Source organism: Gordionus sp. m RMFG-2023, chromosome 1, assembly GCF_954871325.1.
Source record: "Gordionus sp. m RMFG-2023 chromosome 1, tfGorSpeb1-WG-v2, whole genome shotgun sequence".
Taxonomy (NCBI): domain Eukaryota; kingdom Metazoa; phylum Nematomorpha; class Gordioida; order Chordodea; family Parachordodidae; genus Gordionus; species Gordionus sp. m RMFG-2023.
Genome location: NC_088775.1, coordinates 2,095,837 through 2,119,705, shown reverse-complemented (window position 1 = coordinate 2,119,705; position 23,869 = coordinate 2,095,837). Strand labels below are relative to the sequence as shown.

General features: G+C 30.5%; 2 protein-coding genes and 2 non-coding genes across 4 annotated transcripts; 3 read left to right on the top strand and 1 right to left on the bottom strand.

Moving 5' to 3' along the window:
• Positions 1–3,869: 3,869 nt before the first annotated feature.
• Positions 3,870–16,521, top strand: LOC135924265 (fatty-acid amide hydrolase 2-A-like). The gene is made up of 9 exons (XM_065459321.1): positions 3,870–3,985; positions 4,077–4,296; positions 12,880–13,089; positions 13,535–13,654; positions 14,026–14,192; positions 14,671–14,769; positions 15,049–15,271; positions 15,723–15,974; positions 16,067–16,521. The coding sequence occupies exons 1-9, from the start codon at positions 3,896–3,898 to the stop codon at positions 16,288–16,290; spliced, it is 1,605 nt and encodes a 534-aa protein (XP_065315393.1). The 5' UTR covers positions 3,870–3,895; the 3' UTR covers positions 16,291–16,521.
• Positions 16,522–16,713: 192 nt separating this feature from the next.
• LOC135922624 (RNA pseudouridylate synthase domain-containing protein 1-like) lies at positions 16,714–18,001 on the bottom strand. Its single transcript, XM_065457032.1, has 2 exons — positions 17,644–18,001; positions 16,714–17,567 (listed from the first exon to the last, which is right to left on the bottom strand). The coding sequence occupies exons 1-2, from the start codon at positions 17,999–18,001 to the stop codon at positions 16,762–16,764; spliced, it is 1,164 nt and encodes a 387-aa protein (XP_065313104.1). The 3' UTR covers positions 16,714–16,761.
• Positions 18,002–18,089: 88 nt separating this feature from the next.
• Trnam-cau (transfer RNA methionine (anticodon CAU)) lies at positions 18,090–18,161 on the top strand. The gene has a single exon. It is a non-coding gene; the product is annotated as a tRNA-Met (tRNA).
• Positions 18,162–20,032: 1,871 nt separating this feature from the next.
• Trnam-cau (transfer RNA methionine (anticodon CAU)) lies at positions 20,033–20,104 on the top strand. The gene has a single exon. It is a non-coding gene; the product is annotated as a tRNA-Met (tRNA).
• Positions 20,105–23,869: the final 3,765 nt, after the last annotated feature.

Genomic DNA, 23,869 nt, shown 5'->3' with positions numbered 1-23,869 from the left:
CACCAACCTAACATCACCTACCTTTTAAATCAAGGTCTTTAATTTCGAATTTTTTAGCAACACTTATTATGAAAGTTAATTCAAATTTAAAATTCCCTTAAAGCATGAGAAATTTTTTTTAACTTTTCCTTTTATTAATTAAACCTACAGATAAAAAAGAAACTTCTTTACATGATTTTATTAAAAATAGAATTGACCATTTTTATGCCCTAGTGGATAATTATGTATCTGATGTAAGAGCTACTTCTGATTTTGCCCACAAATGTAAAATAATCTTCAAAAAAATAGATCAAGAAAACTTATGTGGAGCCCTCAAATTGGTTTCATCTAATAAAAAATTGGCCCCGTTTGATGAATATACTTTCACTCTATTGAGATAATTGCATTTTCAGGCTTTTGCTGGATCTTCCCACTACTATAAAATCTAATTCAATCGAAATTGGCAAGGAAGAACTTGTTAAAACAGTTTTATCTCTGAATAAAAACTCAGCAGGGGGAATTGACGGTACCTTTTAAATTCGGCCTTGACAGCTTGGATATCTTTAGCTATACCTGAAGTTCCCACAATTTTAACAGTTCAATCAATTTTCGATCTTTATTTAAAGATTTTTAATTCTTTCATTAAGCCCCCCCCCCCTTATTTGGTCTATATTAACTATTACAAAATGCTGACTGTGCCAGTGATTATGATAAGCATTCCCAAGCAAGTAACTTAGGTAACTTCTTATCAGATGAACAATTAAGAGTTGTCATAGACCATCGAATTAGATGTAACATAGTTCAACCACATACAACATACATCAAATGATAAAATATTAGTTGATTCCAAAGGGAGACATGTCTTAATTGTGTATATATAGTCAAGGCAGAAATGCAAGACATGCAGCAATTAATTCAGTTATTAGCCGTTCCCTTACTAGGTCCAGATTACTAAACATCCTGAAGCCTGCTAATTTATCATTAGATGATTGCTTAAGACCAGATAGTTTAACTTCTGTGCCTCAGTTTTTAGGTAAATCCTTAATTTGAGACGTCACATGTATGTCTTCATTTACAAAAAATTTAAATTCTGTCCCGGTTGATATAGGGTTGATATAGCCGAGAAAAAATACAATTAAATCCAAATTAACAAATTATATTTTATTTTATTAATTGTTATCTCTTCTCTTGGACATATGTCAGAAACTTTACAATTTTTTTAAAAATAGCCGGCAAAATTAGAGCCCTTACATCAGAACCTAAAGAATATTATTTTTTTAAAACAAAATATACAAATTTGTATTTTAAAATATAATTATTCATGTTTTTGGGGAACCTGTAGTCCCACCTCTGTTTTTATAGAATGAATTTTTTTTATAATTTATATATATATTTTTTTTAAAGAATTATTGTAAATAATTTTAAATATTTTATATAGCTTTGATATATACGTTATTTTATAAATATTTTATGTTATTTTTAAATATATTTCTTCTATTTTCATAACAGGGTTATTTTAATTATGTTCATTTTATAAAACAAATTTGAGGGCCATTTAAACAATCTGGGGAAAAATATAAAGAAAAATTAACTTAGAAAAACCAACTAATGTTTTAAAGGTATTATCGCCATTTTTTTTATATATCTCAAAGAAAGTTGATTACATATAGAACTTAGAGTTTCGCATAACAAATGTATAAGGAATGAGATTACGATTAATATAACACTATAAGTCAATTTAGAGGATTTTTTTTCATTTTCTCTAGGCAATGTCAACTGGATTTGAATAAAACATGCCATCTGGCCTCGGGTCATTATCTGATTATAAATTAGCAGGTTGTTTGGCATTATAGTTCCCAGTAAGATTAAGGCTAATTATTGAGTATTTATTTTTTAGAAAATAAATATTTTTTTTAGATCTTCGGGTGTGAATACAAATCCTTATAGTGTACATAAATTGAAAGTTTCAACGCAGAGTATCAAAACATGTCTAAATTGAGCGTTAATTTTTATTATTCTTTCAATATGAAACGTATATATTCTAAAACGAAACAAATATTTGGCCAATATTTAAATAACAGGAACAAAGAAAAGAAGAGGTATAGAAAAACATACTAATAATATATGTTAAAAGAAATCTATTTCCTAAATATATTAATTTAAAAGGGGTTTTGACAAATTCCCAAATTTTAAAATTATAGAAGGATAGGAACATCAATTTTTTCATATCTCGTTAATGTATGGACATAAATCCAAAAATTACTAATAGTAACAAGTTTAAATTAATGCTGAAGGGACAGATTATTTGTTATTTCGAGGTAAAATAAATGTAATATTAATAATCATTAATGTCTTTAATCACTGGTGTATCCTTCCTTTGTACAATTACCATATAGTTCAAGGTTTTTCAATCCTGTATAGCCATTATTGTAAATTCAGTGTGCACAGAAATGTTAATGCTACTGTATATATACATATGCTTAGCTCTAATAAAAATGATTGGGGAAGAGTAAATTTATTATATAAAATAAATATTCATTTTTTATATCTTTGGATTTCACAGCAATTCATTTTTAATCAGGATTCCCAAAATTTATTGGGGCAATAGATAGTAAACATATCTATGTAAAGAGCCCACCCTGGTTCACAATATTTTGCCTATAAACTTAGATTTTAAATTAACCTGTAAACCTTAGCAGATATGAGAAAATTTATTTTTATAGATGTTGGAGCATTAGCTCTTTATATAGAGGTCACATTAGATTAATTTTAATATATTCTAAAAAAAAAATATAATTGGAGAATCATAGATTTGACTTACCTCACATATGCCTTTTCCAGTTTTTAATAGAGCTATGTCATTTATAATGGTTTGGGATAATGCATTCCCTTTATCAAATTATCTGATGAAGCCTTACCCCAAAAGTAATATAACATCAGTGGCGGGTCTTCAACATGAAGTTATCTCATGTTGTAAGCGTAGAAAGGCAGTTGTGGTGGAATTATCAAAAATACCAGCTTCTGAGTAGGCCATTTGAAATTAGTCTTTAGAAATAGTTTTAAAATATGTATCTTACATATTTGTTGTGATTAAATATGAAATCTAATAATTAAAGCATTCATTTAATAAATACTTAAAAATTATAAAATCAAATTTATATATAATAATAGTTTTATAAAAAAATCGTTCAAGGGTCTCTCAAAGTAATTTATTTTTAGTTAAGGGGGATAATAAAGACGCTAAAAAAAATTTTTTTGCTTCAGAGGGGCTCTTCAAATGTTTCTTGGGGCTCGAGGTTTGTGCCCACCCCTAGTGATGCTACTGCTAAATACCATATAAAAATTAAAACAAATTTAATGAAGGTACGAGCGCCATAACTTCTTATAGGAGAATGCTGAAAGGTGCTAATTTATTTTGAAAAGGTATATAAATATATTTACAATTTTACAATTGGTGGGGGCATTTGACGGACCTTGCAATTTACCGGCCTTTGTGCTAGTTTATTGCCATAAATTAAGATAGTTTAATGCAATGAATTATAAAATATATTCTCTAATCAAAATTATATCTAACTCTAATACAAATGTGGAATCTAACTCAATAACCAACATACCAAACAAAAATTTTAAAATAACTCTCTAAAAATGACTTTTTTTGCTCTAATACATTTATTTTAAATTAAAAAGTATGAGCTTTTCTATTAAAATTAAATTGATGAATTCGGGCTATGGAGAATTATCAAATTCTTTTCAGAATAGAACATAAATCTGCCTGCTATATGATTATATTTTTTTAAAATAATATAAATTAGCTGTGATTATAATTCGTTTATTATAGTCATATGGTGTTGTTTAATAATAACCTTTTTATTCTATTCTTATTATTCTATAAATGTAAGCACCCATCCTCTCTCATATGGTTAACGTTATTACCATTTCACTCCCTAAAAATAAACATTTGCTTCTTAGTGCCACCCAATTAGCCAAAAAAATAACTGAAAGAGAAGTACTATTTTATTAAACTTTATAATTAAAAATTTACATCTTTGATCTTTTGCTGAAAAACACTCTTAAACCATTTTTAAATTCAACTTAAGATTAAATGTCTTGCTCTTGTTGAGGAATATATTGAGAGAATCAAAGAAGTTCAACCTGTTATAAATGCCCTAGCTGAAGAGAATTTTGATTATGCCTTGAAAGAAGCGATTAAAGTGGATGACTTTTTACAAAATGAAACTTCTCACCCATCAGACATTTTAAGGCAAAAACCATTGTTAGGAGTTCCTATCACAATTAAAGAATGCTTTGCAGTCAAAGGTATTTAAATATTTCTTACTTGAAAGTATAGTTGGGTAATGAAGGAGATTTGGCTAAATCTCGCATCAAATTAATTTATTTTTGCCTTCTTTAAAATTGATCAAAATTTTCAATCAAATCTTGGGCATTGATAATTTTTTAGCTGGCTTAGAGTAACCCATTTATACAATAACAAAAATACTAGATTATTAAAATAAAATATAAATTTTGCAACACTCATAAATTATTTTTTCATTAATAATTCTTTTAAATTTATGCTATTTGCTGTCTATTATGATTTTCTTAATTATTATATGAATGTTATAGAACTCATATCAATGATATGAATATATTTTTATTTAGTATAAAAAAAGAAGATAAATTTAAATTATTTAAAATGTAATCTCACTAACAGGAATAAAAGTGAAATTTCTTAGATCTGGCTTGGCTGGTTAATTTAATGAATCTTTCTATGTCCATCAATCCTTTCAGAAACAATTACCAATCCACTCTAGGTAATAATAAAATTTTGGAAAAATTTATTTAAATAAAGAAATAGCTCAATTTTTATTGCTTTTTTTCATGTTTTGCTACAAATAAGTAGCCTATTAATTTATGGAAATATAAATTATTTTCATTATTTTTATTCCTATTTTTATTTGAGATGAAAAGATTTCAATTTAGAACCTAAACATCCAAAAAAATATCAACACTCAATAAAATTGAGATTCCCCACTTATGAAAACTAGTTTTTTGACCATTTTGCTTAAAAAAAAGAAGCCTGGTATTCCAAAATATGCTTGTTTACTCTCTTTTATTGATGAATATTTCTTTTAGAAATTTCATCCATCCTAACTAAAAAATATTTTGTAGAAACTAAGATAAGTAGAATCAGACTACTTGAAAAAAAAAACTTAATTCTAGTTCCATATCTTTATCAAAACCCCAAGCTATTTTATGCTTTTTCTTTATAAAATAAATGGGATCAAGTGTCTCCTTAACACTAATTCTAATTTAAAAATTAATTTAAAATAAAAAATTTGATTCTGACATTGTGATCCTGTAAAGTTATTATGATTAATTAATCTAATGCTGTAAATAAAGCACAAGCACATAATTTATTGTTTTTTAGATAGCATTGTTTATTAAAATTAGAATTAAATCATCAATATTAATGGTTAAATAAATATATATATATATCTTAAATCTAAATAATTGCAATCAATAACACATGAAGATAAAACTGCCAATAGTAGGGATGGGGACCAATAGTAAAACCAAAAAAAATATCTTAATTGTAAAAATTAAAGACAAAGGGGGGGGGGGATTATTCTAAAAGAACCAAAAGCAACAACATAATATTTTACTATCAATTTTTTTTGTTCAGCAGCAGTTTTTATAATATAAACCATGTTATGACTGACACGGATCTGTCAAAAACCCGCAAGTGTTATTTACCTCATTTTTTTACCCAGAATTTAGTAGAATTATAATAGTTAACTTAGTTTATATTTTTTTAAAAAGAGTCAATCATGAAACATAATCGAAATATTTAGGTCAGAATAATTAACGCTCATGCTAGAACCTTCGCTTGCTTATAATGTTAAAAGATCGCAAACCAAAAAAAATGGCATTTTCAAAACATTCGGATAATTTTGGGCCATACATACATTAAAAATTATCTTCTGGTTTACTCCGTATTAATTTTTTGAAAGGTTTTTATATTTTAAAGGAAATCAGATTTAAACATTTTTGTTGAGTCGTTTAATACCTAATTATAATCATTTTAACCTTGGATTCAAACATATATAATTTTAAAGAATTATATATTCTCTGAAAAGATAAAAATTATATGAATTCCTTGCAAGAATAATTGGAATCATTTGCAATTCCGTTTGTTATTTCTAGAATATTCCAATTAAAATAAAGTTTTTTTAAAATATTTTGTTACATTTTATATGATATAATATTAAATTAAATTTATATAAGAATTAAACAAACTAAGAATAGTTTTTTTTAGTGCCCACCCCCCTTATTAATCCTATATCTGGGTAACAAGATTTTTCCAGCTTACGTTCTTAATGGACGAGCTTTTAAAGCATTTATTTTAGGTCCGGCCCGGGTATATTTAAAAAAACGGCTCGGCCCATATACCCGGGCCGGGCTTAGGGTCGGGCCTGCAGGTCCGATATATAAATAACATTCCCCCTATCGTGATTATTATTATTGTATTTTTTTTTATCTTTATGCAAATAAAATCGAGTTATTTGTCATTGAATAAAAAAAAAATTACTTCCATTTTATTTTTGAATTATTACTTATTTTATTATTAATTTTTTTAAAAAAAATGCAAAGTCCATTCATTATATATATGTGTCATTTGACCAAAAAAAAAAAATGTTAAAATTTTCATATGTTTTAAATTAGATCAGGGTCACAACTACGAGGACATTCGGGGAGGGGCCAGGGTGCCCCGCAAAATATGGTCCTCTAAACAAAATATTGCAAATGGCGTCACCTAAGAATTGAAAAAATATATATAAAGAATATATATTGCTAAGGCGTTTTATCTATTATACATATTATTTATATTATTTGTATTTGCTATAATATTTCGTAATTTTTATTTGCGCAATCTCCTGCTAATCCAATCGAAATTACTCTTTTTTTTAAAAAAAAAAAATCCCATTCTCCCCAGATCCTGGAGGAAAAAAAAAGATTTCTAATTGCTATACATTTATTTTTAATAAGTAACGAAAATTTATTGCTAGTTAAGTTATGAATAATAATTTTCATCGTGATATTTTTTAATTGACATTTCGATTTATAATTTTATAAAAAAAATTATTATAGATTATATGTTTCAAAAAAACAAATATTCTGACATTTTGTCAGTTATGAACGATTTTCTATGGGGGACAAATGGTCTGGTCTCTCGTGGGAAATGCGCATAGTTAATATAGTAAATTCCTCGAGTACAGAGATACGAAGCCCGGGCTGGACCAATACTTCGTTAAAAGTGTACAACAATTAAAAACAGCTGGAAAAATTTAAAGTAAAGAAGTAACGTTTTTGCGTTACCGTTACTCAAAAAAAAAGAAACGCGTTACCGTCACTGGTTATCTCTTAGAAAAAAATTACGAATAGCGTTCCATTTATTAAAAAAAAATTAGCGCCTTTAGTAACGACGTTACTTTTTTGACGTTACTTTACACCACTTATTTCAAATCTTAAACATCTTTTCTCACCATTAGGTAAATGCCGTCTATAAAAATTATATATTAAATTTTGACGCCTATAATAATATTTAACATCTCGTATTTTATATTTAAAATGATTGACATCCTACCAACCTATATATCCTAAAGTAAGATGCATTTCTCTCAATTTTCCTTACCCGTCAATCAAACACGAGATTTAAGTTGCGAAAGATTTATATTATTAGTGTAAACAAAAAAAATTTTTCTCTTCTTTCTTTAATTTACACTTTTCTCATTTATAAGAATTTACTTATTTTTTTCACGCATTCACGAATTTTTAAAACATAAAAGTAAATTATAATAAATATAAATGTACATAATTAGTAATAACGTCAATCTTTACCAGTTTCTATTTTACGCGTTTATTACTTGTAAAGGCCTTATATGAGCCGTGGTAAATGTATACGGAATAACGGATCGAGGGGGTAAAACAGTAGGTAGTCATATTTATAAAAGGTAATCAAACCCAGGCGTAAATCCTCTGGGAGTGACTGTAGTAACTCCCTTTCGCGATCGGAATAATCGCGGGGAATTTTCTTATTCTTCCGTAAATCGATCAAGGTACGCGAATCAGCATCGCTCAGGTTATTCGAACTTATATTATGATCGCCGCCACCTTCGCTAAAAGAAAAATATTGTTTAAATGGATTGTAATCCAGGGTGTCCCATCCCGTTAACTCCAGTATTTTCTTCACATCCTGGACCAGCGATTCTTGTTTTCCGATAAAGTCTAATCCACGGCTGCACGGAGCGCAAATATCCGAATAGGGTCTCCAATGTTCGTTCATGAGGTACTCCCTCAATCTTTCGTTCCTCAAGTAACGAATATTTAAAAGGAACTTGACGAATTTCAAGAAAGTGACATTTCCATTATTATTATCATTAGACTGCTCTCTCGTTTTAAATCCCGCTTTAAAATTCTTGCCACCTATTTCGCTCGAATTACTTGAAGCTAGCAATTCTATGTAACTACCATAACGTGCTATAAAATACTCGTTCTTCCATTCGAACTTGCTTCTGTAGGCCGATATTAGTCTGCTTATGGGATTTCTCACGAACATAAATTTTAGGTATTTTCTAGATTCATAGTTATCATCACTCATGACGAGATTCGATAGTATTTTAAACTTAAATCCTTCTACGTAGTGTCCCAAAGAATCATTGGGAATCATAGAAGATTCGAGTAACGTTTTGTAGGATAAATTATTGGAAACCATGAAGAAGCTCTTCCAAGAAGTCGAGGAAGCCTTAGGCACGTAACAATACATTATCCCCCTGGCCTCGTCTACGATTTGATGGGATCGAGCGTAATCATTCATCGCCGAGTATAAAGGCGATATCGTCGAACAGGCGTGTTTGAGCCAGCCTATTCTATCGAAACCCAACGTTTCTTCGCTCAAATTAAGGTGTTCATCAGTGTTGTATCCCGATACGTTATATTTCGTTTTAAGATACTCGAAATATCGCATCTATTTTTAGATGAGATAGATTTTTTTTTTAAATTAAAAAATATATATATTATTTACCTCGAAATTCTTAATATTTGACGAATAATCATATGGATTCAATTTTCGCAAAGAATTTATATAATCTATATAAAAAAAATAAAGAAGGAACTAAAATTAATTTCAATAGAGTTTGAATTGTCAAATTTATCGATATTATTTATTGATTAGAAAAAAATAAATAATATTAATTAATTTGTCATATTTGAGTGTTGTTAAATGGCTCGTTTTGAGCCGATTTTTAAAAAAAGAGACTAACTCAGTATTTCGTCCAGAGAAAATATTACGCAAACATGAAGATTTTGCTCATAGAAGGAACAAAGGTCCTAGACATATATTATCGAAATGTCGAGGCTTAGGCAATATTTTTCTGGCTATTGAGTTAGCAAAATGAGTCGTTTTTAACAACACTAGTCATCATATTTTTCTTACTTTTGTAATTTAGGAATTCGAAGTACACTACAATAAATGAACAGAATAAAAATGCCCATAGCAGATATCTTTTGAATTCCGAAATGATCATCGGAGAAAATTTTCCAAATTTATTATTATATTATTTTATTCTTATTAAACATTGCTTACTTAACATAAATTTTTTTACTAGGAATAAAATAGTTTTATTGACTCAAATCAAATATAAAAACAAATTGCCAAAATAAAATATATTAATTTTTTTTTAAAAAAATAAACATAAAACATTTTTTTTCGTGGAATCATTATTTTGTAAAGTCGGCAAATTTTCTTTTAAAATTTTTTTTAAATTTTACCCAGCAAGGCATAAATCGAAACCCCATTTTCTAAAAAAGAGGTCCGAACCCGCCCTTGGTCCTAATTACCCCGAGTTCGATGGGTTAGCCCTAAAATCGGTCCCTGCTTAGTCTGCGGTCTCAAAATGCCACCCCCCCCCCCAACAATTTTAAATTTCTGAACCCCCGATTATGGTTTACAACCCCCCTGGCTTTGAATCATTTTCTGAAACCCCGTGAATTTCAGACAATTTATTTATATTCGTTTTCATTGCCGAAATTCTTAATTTAAACTAGAGATCTGCAACAGGCCCGAACGGGCTTCGGGTCAGGCCGGACCTAAAAAGAAATCGGGTTCGGGTTTGGTCGGACCTAACATTTTTTAAAAATATTCGGGCCGGGCCGGGTCGGGTCGGGCCTTGAAAATTTTTTTTTTTAATGTACTATAAATTTATCACATTTATATTGAATATTTTAATGTAAAATAAAAATATTTGATTTTATGTATAGAAAATAGACGCCATATAACACTTATTTTTGAGTAATTATGAAAATTAATTTCCTATATTTAAACAAATTTGGGCAGTAAAAACGGCTAACTCGACCCTTCATCCGAAAAAATATGACCCAAGCCTGTTGCTCATAGAAGGAACAAAGGGTCTTGACATATATTATCGAAATCTTGTAGCTTAGGCAATATTTTTCTGGCTAAAATATTGAGTTAGCCGTTTGTAAAAATCGGCTCTAAACGAGCCTTTTAACAACACTAAAACAAATGCCAGATTTAGTACATTTTTGATAATCATGCTTTGTGGAAATATCACTGATTATTAATCCTTTTCTTGTTCAAACCAGAAAATTTTTGAAAGGGCTTTGATATATGAATCAATATTTGAGAGAAATATAATTTTATAATCGAGTTCCCAAAAAGGAACCATAATTATGTCTAAAAATTTCTACTTGAATTATTTTGGTGCATATATAAAAAAAAATTTTTAAGCTTCGATCGTAAAAAGTGGCTAGGTTTTAAAAAAAAAAACTTATACTTTAAAATGGCGTGGTGTTTTAAAATATGTTTTAATTTAGAGGAAAACAATTTTCGATAAAAATTTTTTTATTGATTCTTTCACTTGTATTCTTAAACTCTTTCGAATGACTGTATTGTGATTTGCAGAGTTGTTAAACGCTACTTTTAAAAGTAGCGCGCTACCGCTATCGCTATTTGTTAAAATAAAGTAGCTCGTAGCTTTAGTTACTTTTTAAGCTACTTTTTATAAAAAAAATTTACAAACAAATTTTTTATTTTTTGCTTATAATGTTATTGTATAGTAATTATATAAAAATCAACATTTATAAATATTTAAAATATAGTTAGTTTTGATTATAAAAAAATTTATGTAATAAAAATAAATATTTTTAGGTAATTTGTTGCATTTTTATAATAATCATTTCAATATTATCATCCCCAAGTCTAGAGCGACGATCAGAAAGTATAAGTTTTGCCTTATTAAATAATCTCTCGACACTAGCACTTGAGGGTAAGGGCGTATTTAATCTTATATACATATTTTTAATATAAGATGTACATCGTATGTCTGGCATCTTATTATCATTTTGAGGGCTAATGCCACAGATCTTCTTTTTAAATTTCTAGGTCTAGCCAATGGCCTGTGATTCCCAAATAAGCTCAAAAATATTTAATCAGATCAATTTATAAATATAAATAAGTTTTTACCTTTTGTTATGTGTTCAACTATCTCCCGTGGTACATATATATGATATTTCTGATAACTCTACTATTAGCATCTTTCATCATTTTAAAGTTCTTTTTAATTATTTACTAACACCGATTTGTATGACGTAACACGATTTCTATATTGAACACCATCGACGCCATGAATGAATGTTTTAATTTATACAAAAATTATTCATGCCATGCATTTATCTTACATTCTCAAAATTAGGTTTATGCGAAAACTCAAGTCGGTGTTCCGTTTGTTTATAAATGATACAAACAATTTTTATTTTTTACCAAAAAAAAAATTTAACACGTGATATCTCTGCGCCATCATGGTGGCATCCGATCCCACACGATTTCGCAGCTGTTCAATTTTTTTAAATCTGTTTTTATGAGGGAAATCTATCTTTCTTAGATTGTTGTCGTTAATAGTATTAAGGATAAAATGAATATTGATATCCAATAAACAGATTTTAAAAATCGGTCAGCTGTTAAATCGTGCGGCCTCAGAGATATTGACATGAACTGCGGATCAGTTGTATCAAGTTCGAATCCAATCTTGGGACAAATAAAAAATTTAGGTTCGATTTCCCCCCCCCCCCGCAAAAACGAATTTAATATTAAACAGCTGACTCGTTCGGCGATATTAAACGTCCTTATTTCTAAGTTTGATTACAATGGTGAGAATGCGCGTCTACAAATTGTATCAAAAATAAGAATAAACCAATCAAATCTTTCTAATTCCGGAATTCGCATAATCCGACCAAAAACGCGGCTAAAGGCTAATATTTAAAAAAAAAACGTAACTCTTATTTGAATCATACAGTATCTTTAAAATGGCTCGATTACTTAATAACTGCTTACCCAACATTTTAGCCAAAAAACGCGAGCCTGAAGATTTTGCTTAAAGATGGCAGAAAGGTTCGGACATATGCTTGTCTCTATTATTTTATCTAAAGTCTACTAAATCGAGCCAAAATAAATGACAAATCAATGCGCTATATATTTTTTTATAAGGGCCCATAATTCCCCGGTAAAAGGGTACGGTTTTAAAAAAATAAAAACCATAAACACGAGGACCTAAAAATAGTGATATTGCGCTAAAACCCGGACCTGACCGGATTTTTTTTAAAAAAAAATAAATTTAGGTTATATCGTTGGTTGAGAAAGTCGTATAATGCTAGGGTTTTGCATCCCTAATTTTAGATAGAAATAACAAGACGATAAATTTAATTTTAAATCTTAAAACGCTTTTATTTGTTCGCGCCCTATTTCCTTTCCCGCTTTATTCATCCTTTGAATTATATTTTTTGCCTCCATTATTTACATATATATATATATTTTAAATACTATAGGTCTCCCAAACTCTTGCGGCGTATACAACAGGCGAGACCATTTGAGTCAATCTACCGCTCAAGCCGTTAGCGCCTTAATAGGGTCGGGCGCCATAGTGATAGCTACTAGCTCAATGCCCGAACTCGGCCTTTGGTGGGAGACTTACAACACCATACGGGGCCGAACTCGCAACCCCTATGACGTCACCATGATAACCGGTGGCTCCTCTGGTATGTAAATAAATACGCTCCTTAAATTATTTTTTTTTAAATTTTGTAAAAATACGCGAATAACTTATATAGTGATCGCGACTTGCTCAAGCGATGCGAAATTTTTCGCTGCTTAATTTGAAAAAGCATGTTAATAATAAGTGGTATAATTTATAAATACGGAGCGAAACGATGAAATCGCTACAGCTGTTTACGTATATATCAAAAAAATGGATTTTAGCTGCGACGTTTGATTCATGGCTTTTCACCTGCTGATTTGTGTTAATACATGCACTTAAATGAATAAATCGTCAGCAATGTTATATGTCATTGTAGGCTAACACCGGCTGTGGCTCAACGCAGATTGTTGACCTCTTCATTGATATTTTTAACCTTTTTGTGAATAACCTTAAAATAATGAATTTATACTTTGTTATTTTTTTCTTATAATTATTATTTATGGTAGGCGGAGAAGGTGCCCTAATAGCTTCCGCGGCGTCCCCTTTAGGCCTAGGTTCAGACGTAGGTGGTAGTATTAGAATGCCCGCCTTTTTCAACGGGATCTTCGGCCATAAACCAACAGCTGGTATAAATAATTTTATTCTTCCAGAAATTTATAATATAATGTATTTGATTATAAGTTATCATTCATTCATTATTAAGAGGTGCTCCTAGACAATTTTTTGAAAGAGATGACGGATAAAAATAAATAACAAAATTATTATAAACAGCACATTCTAACTAGTTTTAAATGGCTGGATTTCACAGCCGATTTTTCAAAAATGGCTGACTCGATATTTTAAGAAAAAAATATTGCCTAAAGTCTCGAGATATCTCTAACAGAAGCCCAAACCTTTGTGCCCATATATAAGAAAAATCTTCAGGCTGCTTGCTTAATATTTTTCTGGAATCGAGGCATTTAAAATCACTAAATATTAACGCGCTTTAATAAAATAGGTATAGTTTCCAACGAAGGCCATTACCCGCCGGCCACGGGCGACTTAAACCGATATTTGGTTACCGGCCCGTTAGCTAGGAATAGCGAAGATCTATTAACCGTCATGAAAATTTTGACCAAGAATATACCCGAAATAAACGGAGATTTGCTCAAACTGGACCAGGAAGTAAAAAAAAAATTATCATTAATAGAATTATAAATTGTTTGAATATAAAAAGTTGGCTTCTAGCGCTGATTTGCTTAGTTTATTTTCGTATAATTTTTTGAAATCTGAGTAAATATACTACACATAACTCGGCTTCGGTTTTTTCAAAAATCGTCTTTATGTTTTTAAGTCGTCCAAGAACGGGGCAGGAGGTGTACACAGTGGCTCGAGCCCTTTGAAAATCATTTTGAGCCCCCCTGAGATTGGAAAAGCTAGTTGAACTTTTTACGACCTAACTTTAAGAGCTGTAAGAGACGGCTAAACAGCCTATTGTTTGGGAAATATGGATGAACCAAGATCACTGCCTCTAGGCTGGTCTGCCTATAATCCGAATTAAAATAGTGACGCAACCTTTCGTAAAAGCAGAACATTGAGATAGAATAAAACAGTATAACTTTTAATCCATACATACTAATGTTTATTTTTTTTTAATTTAAAGGTCGATCTACAAAATTTGAAATACTTTTCCTTTTGCGATGATATGATGAGGCCCTGGGTGTCCAAAATTTGCCCACAACTCAGGCACGCCCAAGAACAAGTAATAGAAAGAAAGAAAAAAAAAGCTTAGATATTTGGAAAAGAAAAGATAAGGATCCAGGAAAAAATCATTTTTGTATTCCGTTCCGGAACGCTGCCCCTGCGTCATTTGAATGAGGGGTGTTATTGGGGATTCAATCCCCCCCCCTCAAAAAGATCTAGGGATATCCATGAATCATTTACATAATTGATACTGTCATTTTAAATATACCGAATTTGTTATAGCATAATTTAGATTAAGATTTTTTAAAAAATATATATATATGTATACATTCGAAAGGTCGTTAAACACATAGAGACGCGGTTTGGAAAACGGGTGGAAACGTTGAAGATCCAAGATTTCCCAGGCCTGAATAAGGCTTTCATCCTGTGGATATCGGCTTTGGAAAAATGCGGGGGACCACCCTTCTCGGAGATTATCACAGGATACGAGGGGAAAGCCAGTGCCATGACCGAACTCAGCAAATGGCTCCTGAAAACCAAAAATTCTCACACTTTCCCTTGTGAGAGCTAAATTGACATAAATATATATTTTTTTATAAAAAATGTAAAAATTTTTTAGTGGCTAGGTTTTCCATCATAAACTATTTATTTTATGCAGAGATGTTGATATGTACGATTTTTGGTAATAGGAATCATGGTAAGTTATTTCACCATTTTCCAAGGATTATAGTTAGATTAAAAAATTTGGCTAATTCCGCTCAATTTACAGAGGTATGCCGAAAATCTTTCTTCAATGGCTGAGCTATATTTTCAAAAAAATAAACGAGGGTGGAGTGTTAGCTTTCAGCTAAAAACTTATCCATTTTTTTTTATATTTTAGTTGGTTATAAATAGAGAGATTACTCAACTTATGCTAAGGATATAATTTTAAAAATAAATACATATTTTATTCATCTTCTAATTATTTAAAATTATGAATTTGCCATTCTGCGAACTCTAATTTCCAAAAAGGTGTGACCTTTTTAGCCCAAGAAGCCTTGCTCAAGCACTTTGTTTCGCCAAAGATTTCTCAAAAATATTGTGACCAACTGCAGGATTTGAAACAGCAGCTCACGTCCACCTTGGGCTCTGATGGCGTCCTCATATTTCCTTCCCACCCTCTCTACCATTACAAGCACAGTGCCCCTTTCCTGACCCCCTTTAATTTTATTTACACAGCTATCTTCAACGTTCTTGGCTTTCCAGTGACCCAATGCCCATTAGGTTTTAGAAAAAAAAATATACTTTGTATAATATAAAACTTTGCCTTCTTTAAATTAACTCGTAATATTTTAAAAAAATTAACTTTGTAATAGGTACTTGGAGCAAATTCTCACAAAGGTTTCCCTCGACTGACAAAACACTCTCGAATCTTAGAAAGAACAAGAGCAGTAAAAATATGCCGCTAGGTGTGCAGTTAGTAGCTGGGAATTACAATGACCGATTAACATTGGCCCTCTCTCAAGAATTGGAAAAAACCTTTGGTGGTTGGGATTACTCACCTTTTATCAGTGAAACATTGTCTTGTTTAAAAAAATGATTGGATAAAAAGGCACAATAATAGAAATCTACTATCCTCCTATTAAGCAGTAAGAAGCAGCAAAAGATACGATTCAACAACAATGATTTTTGCATTTCTAATTCAAAAAAAAGAAGCTTTATTATTTAACAATTTTTATAGTTTTATTTTTTTAATGACAACTTTACCAAAAAAAAATTTATATTATATTTATACTGTCTTCCACTGCCATTGTACACAAAAAGACATAAATTTTCTAATCAGTATTTTGTATTTTTTTTTTATATCAATGAAATAGTATTTTATATCAAAAAAATTTAATGTATTTATTTTATAACTCATCCATTTTATATATGTTGTTGCAAATTCTAAAATATTATTTTGACCTGCTAATAGTGAATTTTATTGTAAAATTTACAATCAGTTCAATAATAAAGTGTTTTTTTTAGTAAAATGATTTGCTTTTGTAAATATACAAGAATAGAATTATATTTATATAAGTATAATATTCTCTGCAATTTTTTGCATGTTTATTATGATATCCTTAATGTTTGGCATTTCAATATTCTGTTTTATTTGAGGGACAATCCATAAAGGGTCATTGGCAGATATAAATGGGTCCTTACCAATGAATTCTGAAATTTTTTGGGAACATATTGCAGAATGATTTGTAGTGATTGAAAGTCTATCAACATAGTGTATATTGGGCATTGATAAATAAAATGAATGTAACATTGTCCGATCAATTTTTAAATTATTTATCCTGTGCATTAAAGTATCAACAAGCATATATTTCCTAAATTTATAAAAGTTATTTGATGTCTCAAGATTGTCATGATTATTATAATGGTAATACGTATAATCTCCAACAATGGAATGTCCCAAATCCTTACAATGCAACCTTATTTGGTGCCTCCTACCTGTCATGGGTGAGCATATAACTTTTGTACAAGGGAAGTTATTGTAATAACCCCATTGAAGTGGATTAATCAATGTTAATGCAAATTTAGGGTTATTAGATCTAAATTTTGTTTTGAATTTCGATTTAAGTTGATTTTTATGTATGCAACCTACAGTTGTGATATGGTTAATTATAAGATTATTGAGTCTTTGACAATCATTAAGTTGGTCAATATCTTGAATTTTAAAATTTTTGCTGAGCATTTTACAATGAGGTTTTATGATGAGATCTTGATTAACCATACTATTTACTGATTTTAATTTTGAGGTGTCTAAATGCCCATAAACCAATGCCAAATAAAATTTTGAGACTAAACGATTGCGAAAGAGTTCTGATACTAATATAACCGACACAACATATAAGATTTTATATAAGTAACTTGCATTTATAAGTCATGTAATAATTTAACTTACATTTTACACTTGTTTTGTTATTTATGGCAGCACATAATAAACCACTAGTACCATAATCAATTCTATGTGGGAATCTTATTTTAAATCTCAAATCAGTATCCATCAAGTCAGGCCTCATTTTTGCCAAGTCTTTAGCTAAGGATTTTGAATTGTCATCATAGTTGGTTAACGCTATATTGCAAGGCTTGTTCACTATTATGTAATCCGTATTTTCATGTAAAATCAAATTATCTTCGGTACAATTATTTGTACGTTTATGTTTTATTTTTAGGAATTGGATTATTTTCCATTTAAGTTTGATTGGGAAATTGCTAAAAAATTGACCACGAAAATATTCCAAAAAGGCATACCAAATCATAAAATGACTAAAAATATTATACATTTTTTTGATATAAATTACAATATGAACTCTTTATAAGTAAAAATTTACGACGATATCATCATCTAGCAGAGTGGCGCAGTGGAAGCGTGCTGGGCCCATAACCCAGAGGTCGGTAGATCGAAACTACTCTCTGCTAATATTTTTTTGATTTTTTTTTAAAAAAAAATATTATATTTAGTAACAGATAAATATTATATTTAGTAACAGATAAATATTATATTTAGTAACAGATAAATATTATATTTAGTAACAGATAAATATTATATTTAGTAACAGATAAATATAAATTTCATATTATAATTTATTATAAAGGTGCGATATAGTGTAAAAATAAGGAAGGAAAGGGTGAATAACGAAGGTCTGTGGGTGGGTCGATTTTTTTAAACGTTCCGATTAAGATCTTAGCCAAAATAATATCATGTAAGCCTGGAGATCTCTTTCATAGATAGCAGAAAGGTGTGGACCCTCTATATGCCAAATCTCGAGGCATACATAATATTTTTTTTGTCTAAAATCGTCATCGGGCCATTTACACTAGTCTGAGAGAAGTGCCTAAGGATTAGATATAGCAAGCCTCTGTCTGAGGAAGAAGCCTTCTCGCGGATCACCAGTATGCTTGCTGATGTGAGATCCTAAATCCTTGTAGAAGGATAATGCAAGCTTACCAAAGGAGGTTAAGTTAATGGATATTATTGGGATAAAAATGTGATCCTCCATGACATTTCCTAATATTTGGTTAGGGGTTTGGTTTGATAGAGCTAATGGGTCTAAACTAGAATAGTCCCAAATCAAAAATTGGCCTTGTTTCCATGGGATCAGGGTGTTTGGGCGGATTGCAATGCTTGCTAGAACAAGGAATTGCATTGAATGTGCCTGATGATTTATCCTTTGCACGATCTGTAATGTAAGCTGTGTTTTCCTTTGCAGTCTATTAGGGATTCTGTAGCCAGAGCAGAAGTGTGTTATTGTACAATTGTGGCGGATTCCTATTTCGTGGGTTAGCTCATTATTGATTAGTTGGAGTAGAAGATTTTTGGAAGGAATGACATCCAAAAATTCATGCTTGTATGCATTAAATAATAAAGTGAAGAGAGAATGGTTTAGCATGCTAGATAAATGAGAAAACTGGCCTGCCCATTTTCTATGGAAAAGTCATTTTGTGAGGTGTGAGATGTTATTGTGGGTTTCGAAAGTAAACTGAATGTAGGCAGTGAGAGCAAGATCGGTGGGTGATCGAACCCCTAAACCACCACTTTTAGTGGATAATGAAGCTTGAGCCCATGCTGTTTCATTGAATTTTAGATTCAAAATATTTTTGGTTAGATCTTTTATTCCTGTTTCATAAATATTTAGAGGATCAGGATATTAAAAAAATAGGCGTTGAACGCAAGCATAAAATATACGTGGAATTGTAAATAAGTTTTAAGGAAAGAAGAACGATTTATGCGAGGATAGCAAGTTAAGGAGGTACCAAGCTTAAGAAGGATATCAAGGCCTTGAATCCGTCTACTGGGGAACATAGATGTGTTAACTACTCCCCTTTGGAGGTAATTTTTAAATTGTGAGGATTTTGACCAGAAATTACTTGTACAAATTGAGATATTGTAAGATTAATGGAACCAACTGCACATCCCATTTACCTGATAATGTGTATACCTTGTTTTAAAGAATTAGGCAAACGGATTCGTGAAAAACCGATCAGCCTAAGGAATGCCTTTTCCTACGACAAAGACTTGCTACCGCCAGTATTCACTCTAACTATCTAAGTTTTATCTCTTCAATTGAATAACTTTCCATGTCTCTATGCCTTCGCTCTTCCCTTCTCATTTCTAGTTTCCTTTTTTTTATCCCTTATCCTTTCAATATTTTTCACCATTATAAATTTTATATTTAAATAAAAAATTAATTATATGCTATTACATTTTTTACTATTGAAATAAAGTAACCTATGACAGGAATATTTTTTTTATTTAATTACATTAAAACTTATTATTGAATTTACAAAAAAGCAGAGTGGCGCAGTGGAAGCGTGCTGGGCCCATAACCCAGAGGTCGGTAGATCGAAACTACTCTCTGCTAATAATTTTTTTATTTTTTTTTATAAAAAATATATAAATATTTGATAACGCATAAATACAAATTAATTATTTAATTATATTAAAACTTATTATTGTGTTAAAAGGCATATATCATATGAATGATATGAATGGTAATTCTAATGATCTGCAAATTTCTAGGGATGCTTTCTGTAGAACTAGGAATAAGTTTTTTTGGGTCTCCTGTAAATTAGTAGTTATTTTTTTATAAACCTATTATCTTTTAAAAACGAAATCACTTGAAAGAACGTTGATATGATATAATCTAAATGATATGGATATTATCATTTTTAAAACAATTATCAGGGTGGGTAATTGGTCAATGTGTTGTCGATTTAGCCTAGTACACAGGCTGCAGGAAGTTGAGGGGGAGGGGTGGTGGTCGACTACAGTCTATGGTCCAGGAATTCTGAGGGTTATTACCCAACTCCACCAATATTACCAAGCTTTATATTCCCGGCTTTATCATATCCAAATTAAAAAGAGATATCCCGAAAAGACATATGAATCCCATAAACAATCTGAAAATAAACATAAGAAAAAAGGAAGATTAGCTGTTTATGGCAACCCTAAAATTTATTAATATGATGGAAATTGACACAGGGTCATCAATATATATCAATAGTAAAAATAACTTACAAATCTAACTTCAAACAAATACCTCTTCAAAAAACCAATATCATACTAAAATCCTTCTACATACACGGTATCCTTGGGGATGATTCAAAACATTAACATATCAATGAGAAACCTATATCTAAAATTTAATAGTAATCACCGATAAACGCTCTTCTATTTTTGGAAAAGATATAATGACGAAAATACCTAAAATCAACCGAGAAATAATTTCCAAAATACTTAGAAATATTTCTGCAGAAGTGGAAACAATCATAGCAGCTAGAACATAGAACCCCCAAAGTGGATTTTTCCACTACCAAATTAATTCCGAACAGACTACCGCTCTCATGGATAAACCACTTATGACCATAAACCTAAAACCAAGCTTTCCTGTCCTCACCTCAAAACTCTCAAATCTTAAAGATTAAGTCTTAACCGAAGATTGTCTTAAGCTCTTTGTTCTAAGGATAGCTGATATTTAAGCGGGGAGGAGTGTTGAATAGATTACACATCGCATATGACTATATATTGCTATTTCGATAGGACATCGGACGTTATTTTTTCCTTCATGCCATTTTTTTTGTTCTTGGGAATATGTATATGACTTTAAAAATTATCGAACCCATTGCGCATAAATTTGTTTGGTCTATTTAAAACTACGTTACCGTAGTATCCTCTCAACCCCCTTCCACTAGCCCATTTGACTCCGGGTAGCCGAATGCTAAGCGGGAAGGAGTTTTGTATTAATTCAAAGTTTTCTTCTTTTTTTAAAAAAAAAATTCCTACAATATTTCAATTTTTCTTTTGGTCTCTACAAAATATATGGTTTGGTCATCTACCAATAGAACTTCAGTGGAACATTGGCATCTATAATGAAGATATTTTAAGTTTAAAGCTTTCCAATCCACACTCCGCAAGACTCTCGAACGTGATCTACCCTCTGAGCCCCATATCAATTCTTTTAAGAATGATTCTTTTCAAGTGTCATTGACGTATACCTAAAACATTATGTCAAGCTCTACATATCCCTTAATACCAAAATTTATTATCAACAGATGATAATTATAATTGATATGTGATATACAACAATAATCCTTTATCAATTCAAATTCAATTATGATTTTAAGACAAATAATGCCATTACCTATCGTATAATAGTTTCAATATTCAAATCCAACTGTCATCGTATATTTAACCAGATGAGCCTCTAAGAGATTGTGGAGCAGCTTTTTATTATACTCTTGTTAGCATCCGTCACCATGAACCGCCGCTTCGTAGGTATATTGCTTAAAGACTTGGCGAGGATCAGAAGTTATTCTGATATGGTAGTTATTTAACGAGACCAAGTTTGTATTTTTGTTTGCATTGGCCAAAATCTTTCTCATATTTAAATTAGGGCAGTGCCCTTAACTTTCTTAATTGGTGTAAAAGTAGAGTTTTATACTGGGGCAAATGCTTAGCTAAACTATCCATGAAGAAATAAATAGTATTGACATATATTTTTTATAAAATAGAGAAAAAACCCGACACAAAATAAAAATTATTTGACGGCCCGGTGTAGCATGATACATTAACTCCCCACATCACATCACATTACATCACATCACATACTGAGTTAAGATATCACTATGATACATTAACCCCCCCCCCCCCCCCACTTTGTCAAATAGTGTTAAGGGGGAAGATTAATAAAAAAATTGATATAGGCAGTGTCAACATGAGCGGGTGGGGGGGAGGGGGGTAGGAACAGTTTGCATCCTAATATCTATGAAGGGGTAGGAGGGTAGGTAGTAGGGGGTAGGCATTTTGGGGGGTAGGCTCTAATAATCTAGAAAATTTTCCATTACATTTTTAAATTATCTATGGATAACATTTTGGTATTTTTAGGGAGGTAGATATATATTTTTGAGGGGGGTTTGCATCCAGTGAATATACTGTCATCAGTGGCGTAGCTAGGAATTTTCCTTAGAGGGGGTCCATACATATAAAAGCTGGGGGCTTCGCCCCCAGACCCCCTTTAATCATAACCATATCTTCGATAATATATAATAAATATATTTTTTAAAGGCATCAATAATATGTTATTATAATTTAGTAGATTATTCTCAATGACTTTATAATAATACCATCCAGAATAATTTCAATAGTAATATAATTGATATAAAATCACTTTTAAGTCTTTTGAACGTATAATCTAAAAAAAAATTTGCTCTGGGAGGGGTCCAAACCCGAAAACCACCCCCGTAGCTACGCCACTGACTGTCATGTAGACGCTGGATATAGGGATATGATCTTGCAGTTTTTTTTATTACTAATTCTTGTAAATTTAATATTAAATTATATTATAACGTCAATCATAAATGTCAGTATTACTAAAGGGATTTAATATTAAGTTAAAATATCGCGTACCACCCACCCGGAATTATTTTAAACCTTTTTTTTTATTTTATTTATAATTATATATATATATATGTAAAATACTATTAATTATAGGCATTTTAATAGTTTATAATAACTAACCCTAACCCAAATAAAAATCTAATAGTGTAGGAAAAAAAACCCCTGTTTACAGATTCAATTTCCTTTATTGTTTCAACCATTTTTTCCACTTTGAATCATTGCTAAAAAAAATTAATCTACTCATAATATTTTAATATTATTCTGGCGTATACTCAGATGAGAAACAAAATTAATAAATTATTTATTTTTGGAACTCTTTTTTTTTAATAGAACGACTCTTTTGTAAATTGTGATATATCGATATCTCCTTATTTAGATACCTACTATATAGAGAAGAGAAAAAAAGATATAAACGGGCGAATGATAAAATTATTCTTATTCTGTATGTTACAACTAGGCGAATTTATCCAACCATCAGAAGACGTGTGCCTAAAACGTTATTTATCTAACCTAAATGAGTCTGAAATAAAACCTGATAATATACCTTTTACACTTCATATTATGACTATCACTGATGTCATCGATTTGGATACTCCCATAAGAATAGTATCGGAAATGTTTCAATACGAAAATACATATGTAAAACGATATGTCCACTATAATTATTATGTCGCGAGAGTCAAGGATAATTTAAAATCATTTGTGTTTGGCAGTTTGGATAGAGGTAAAA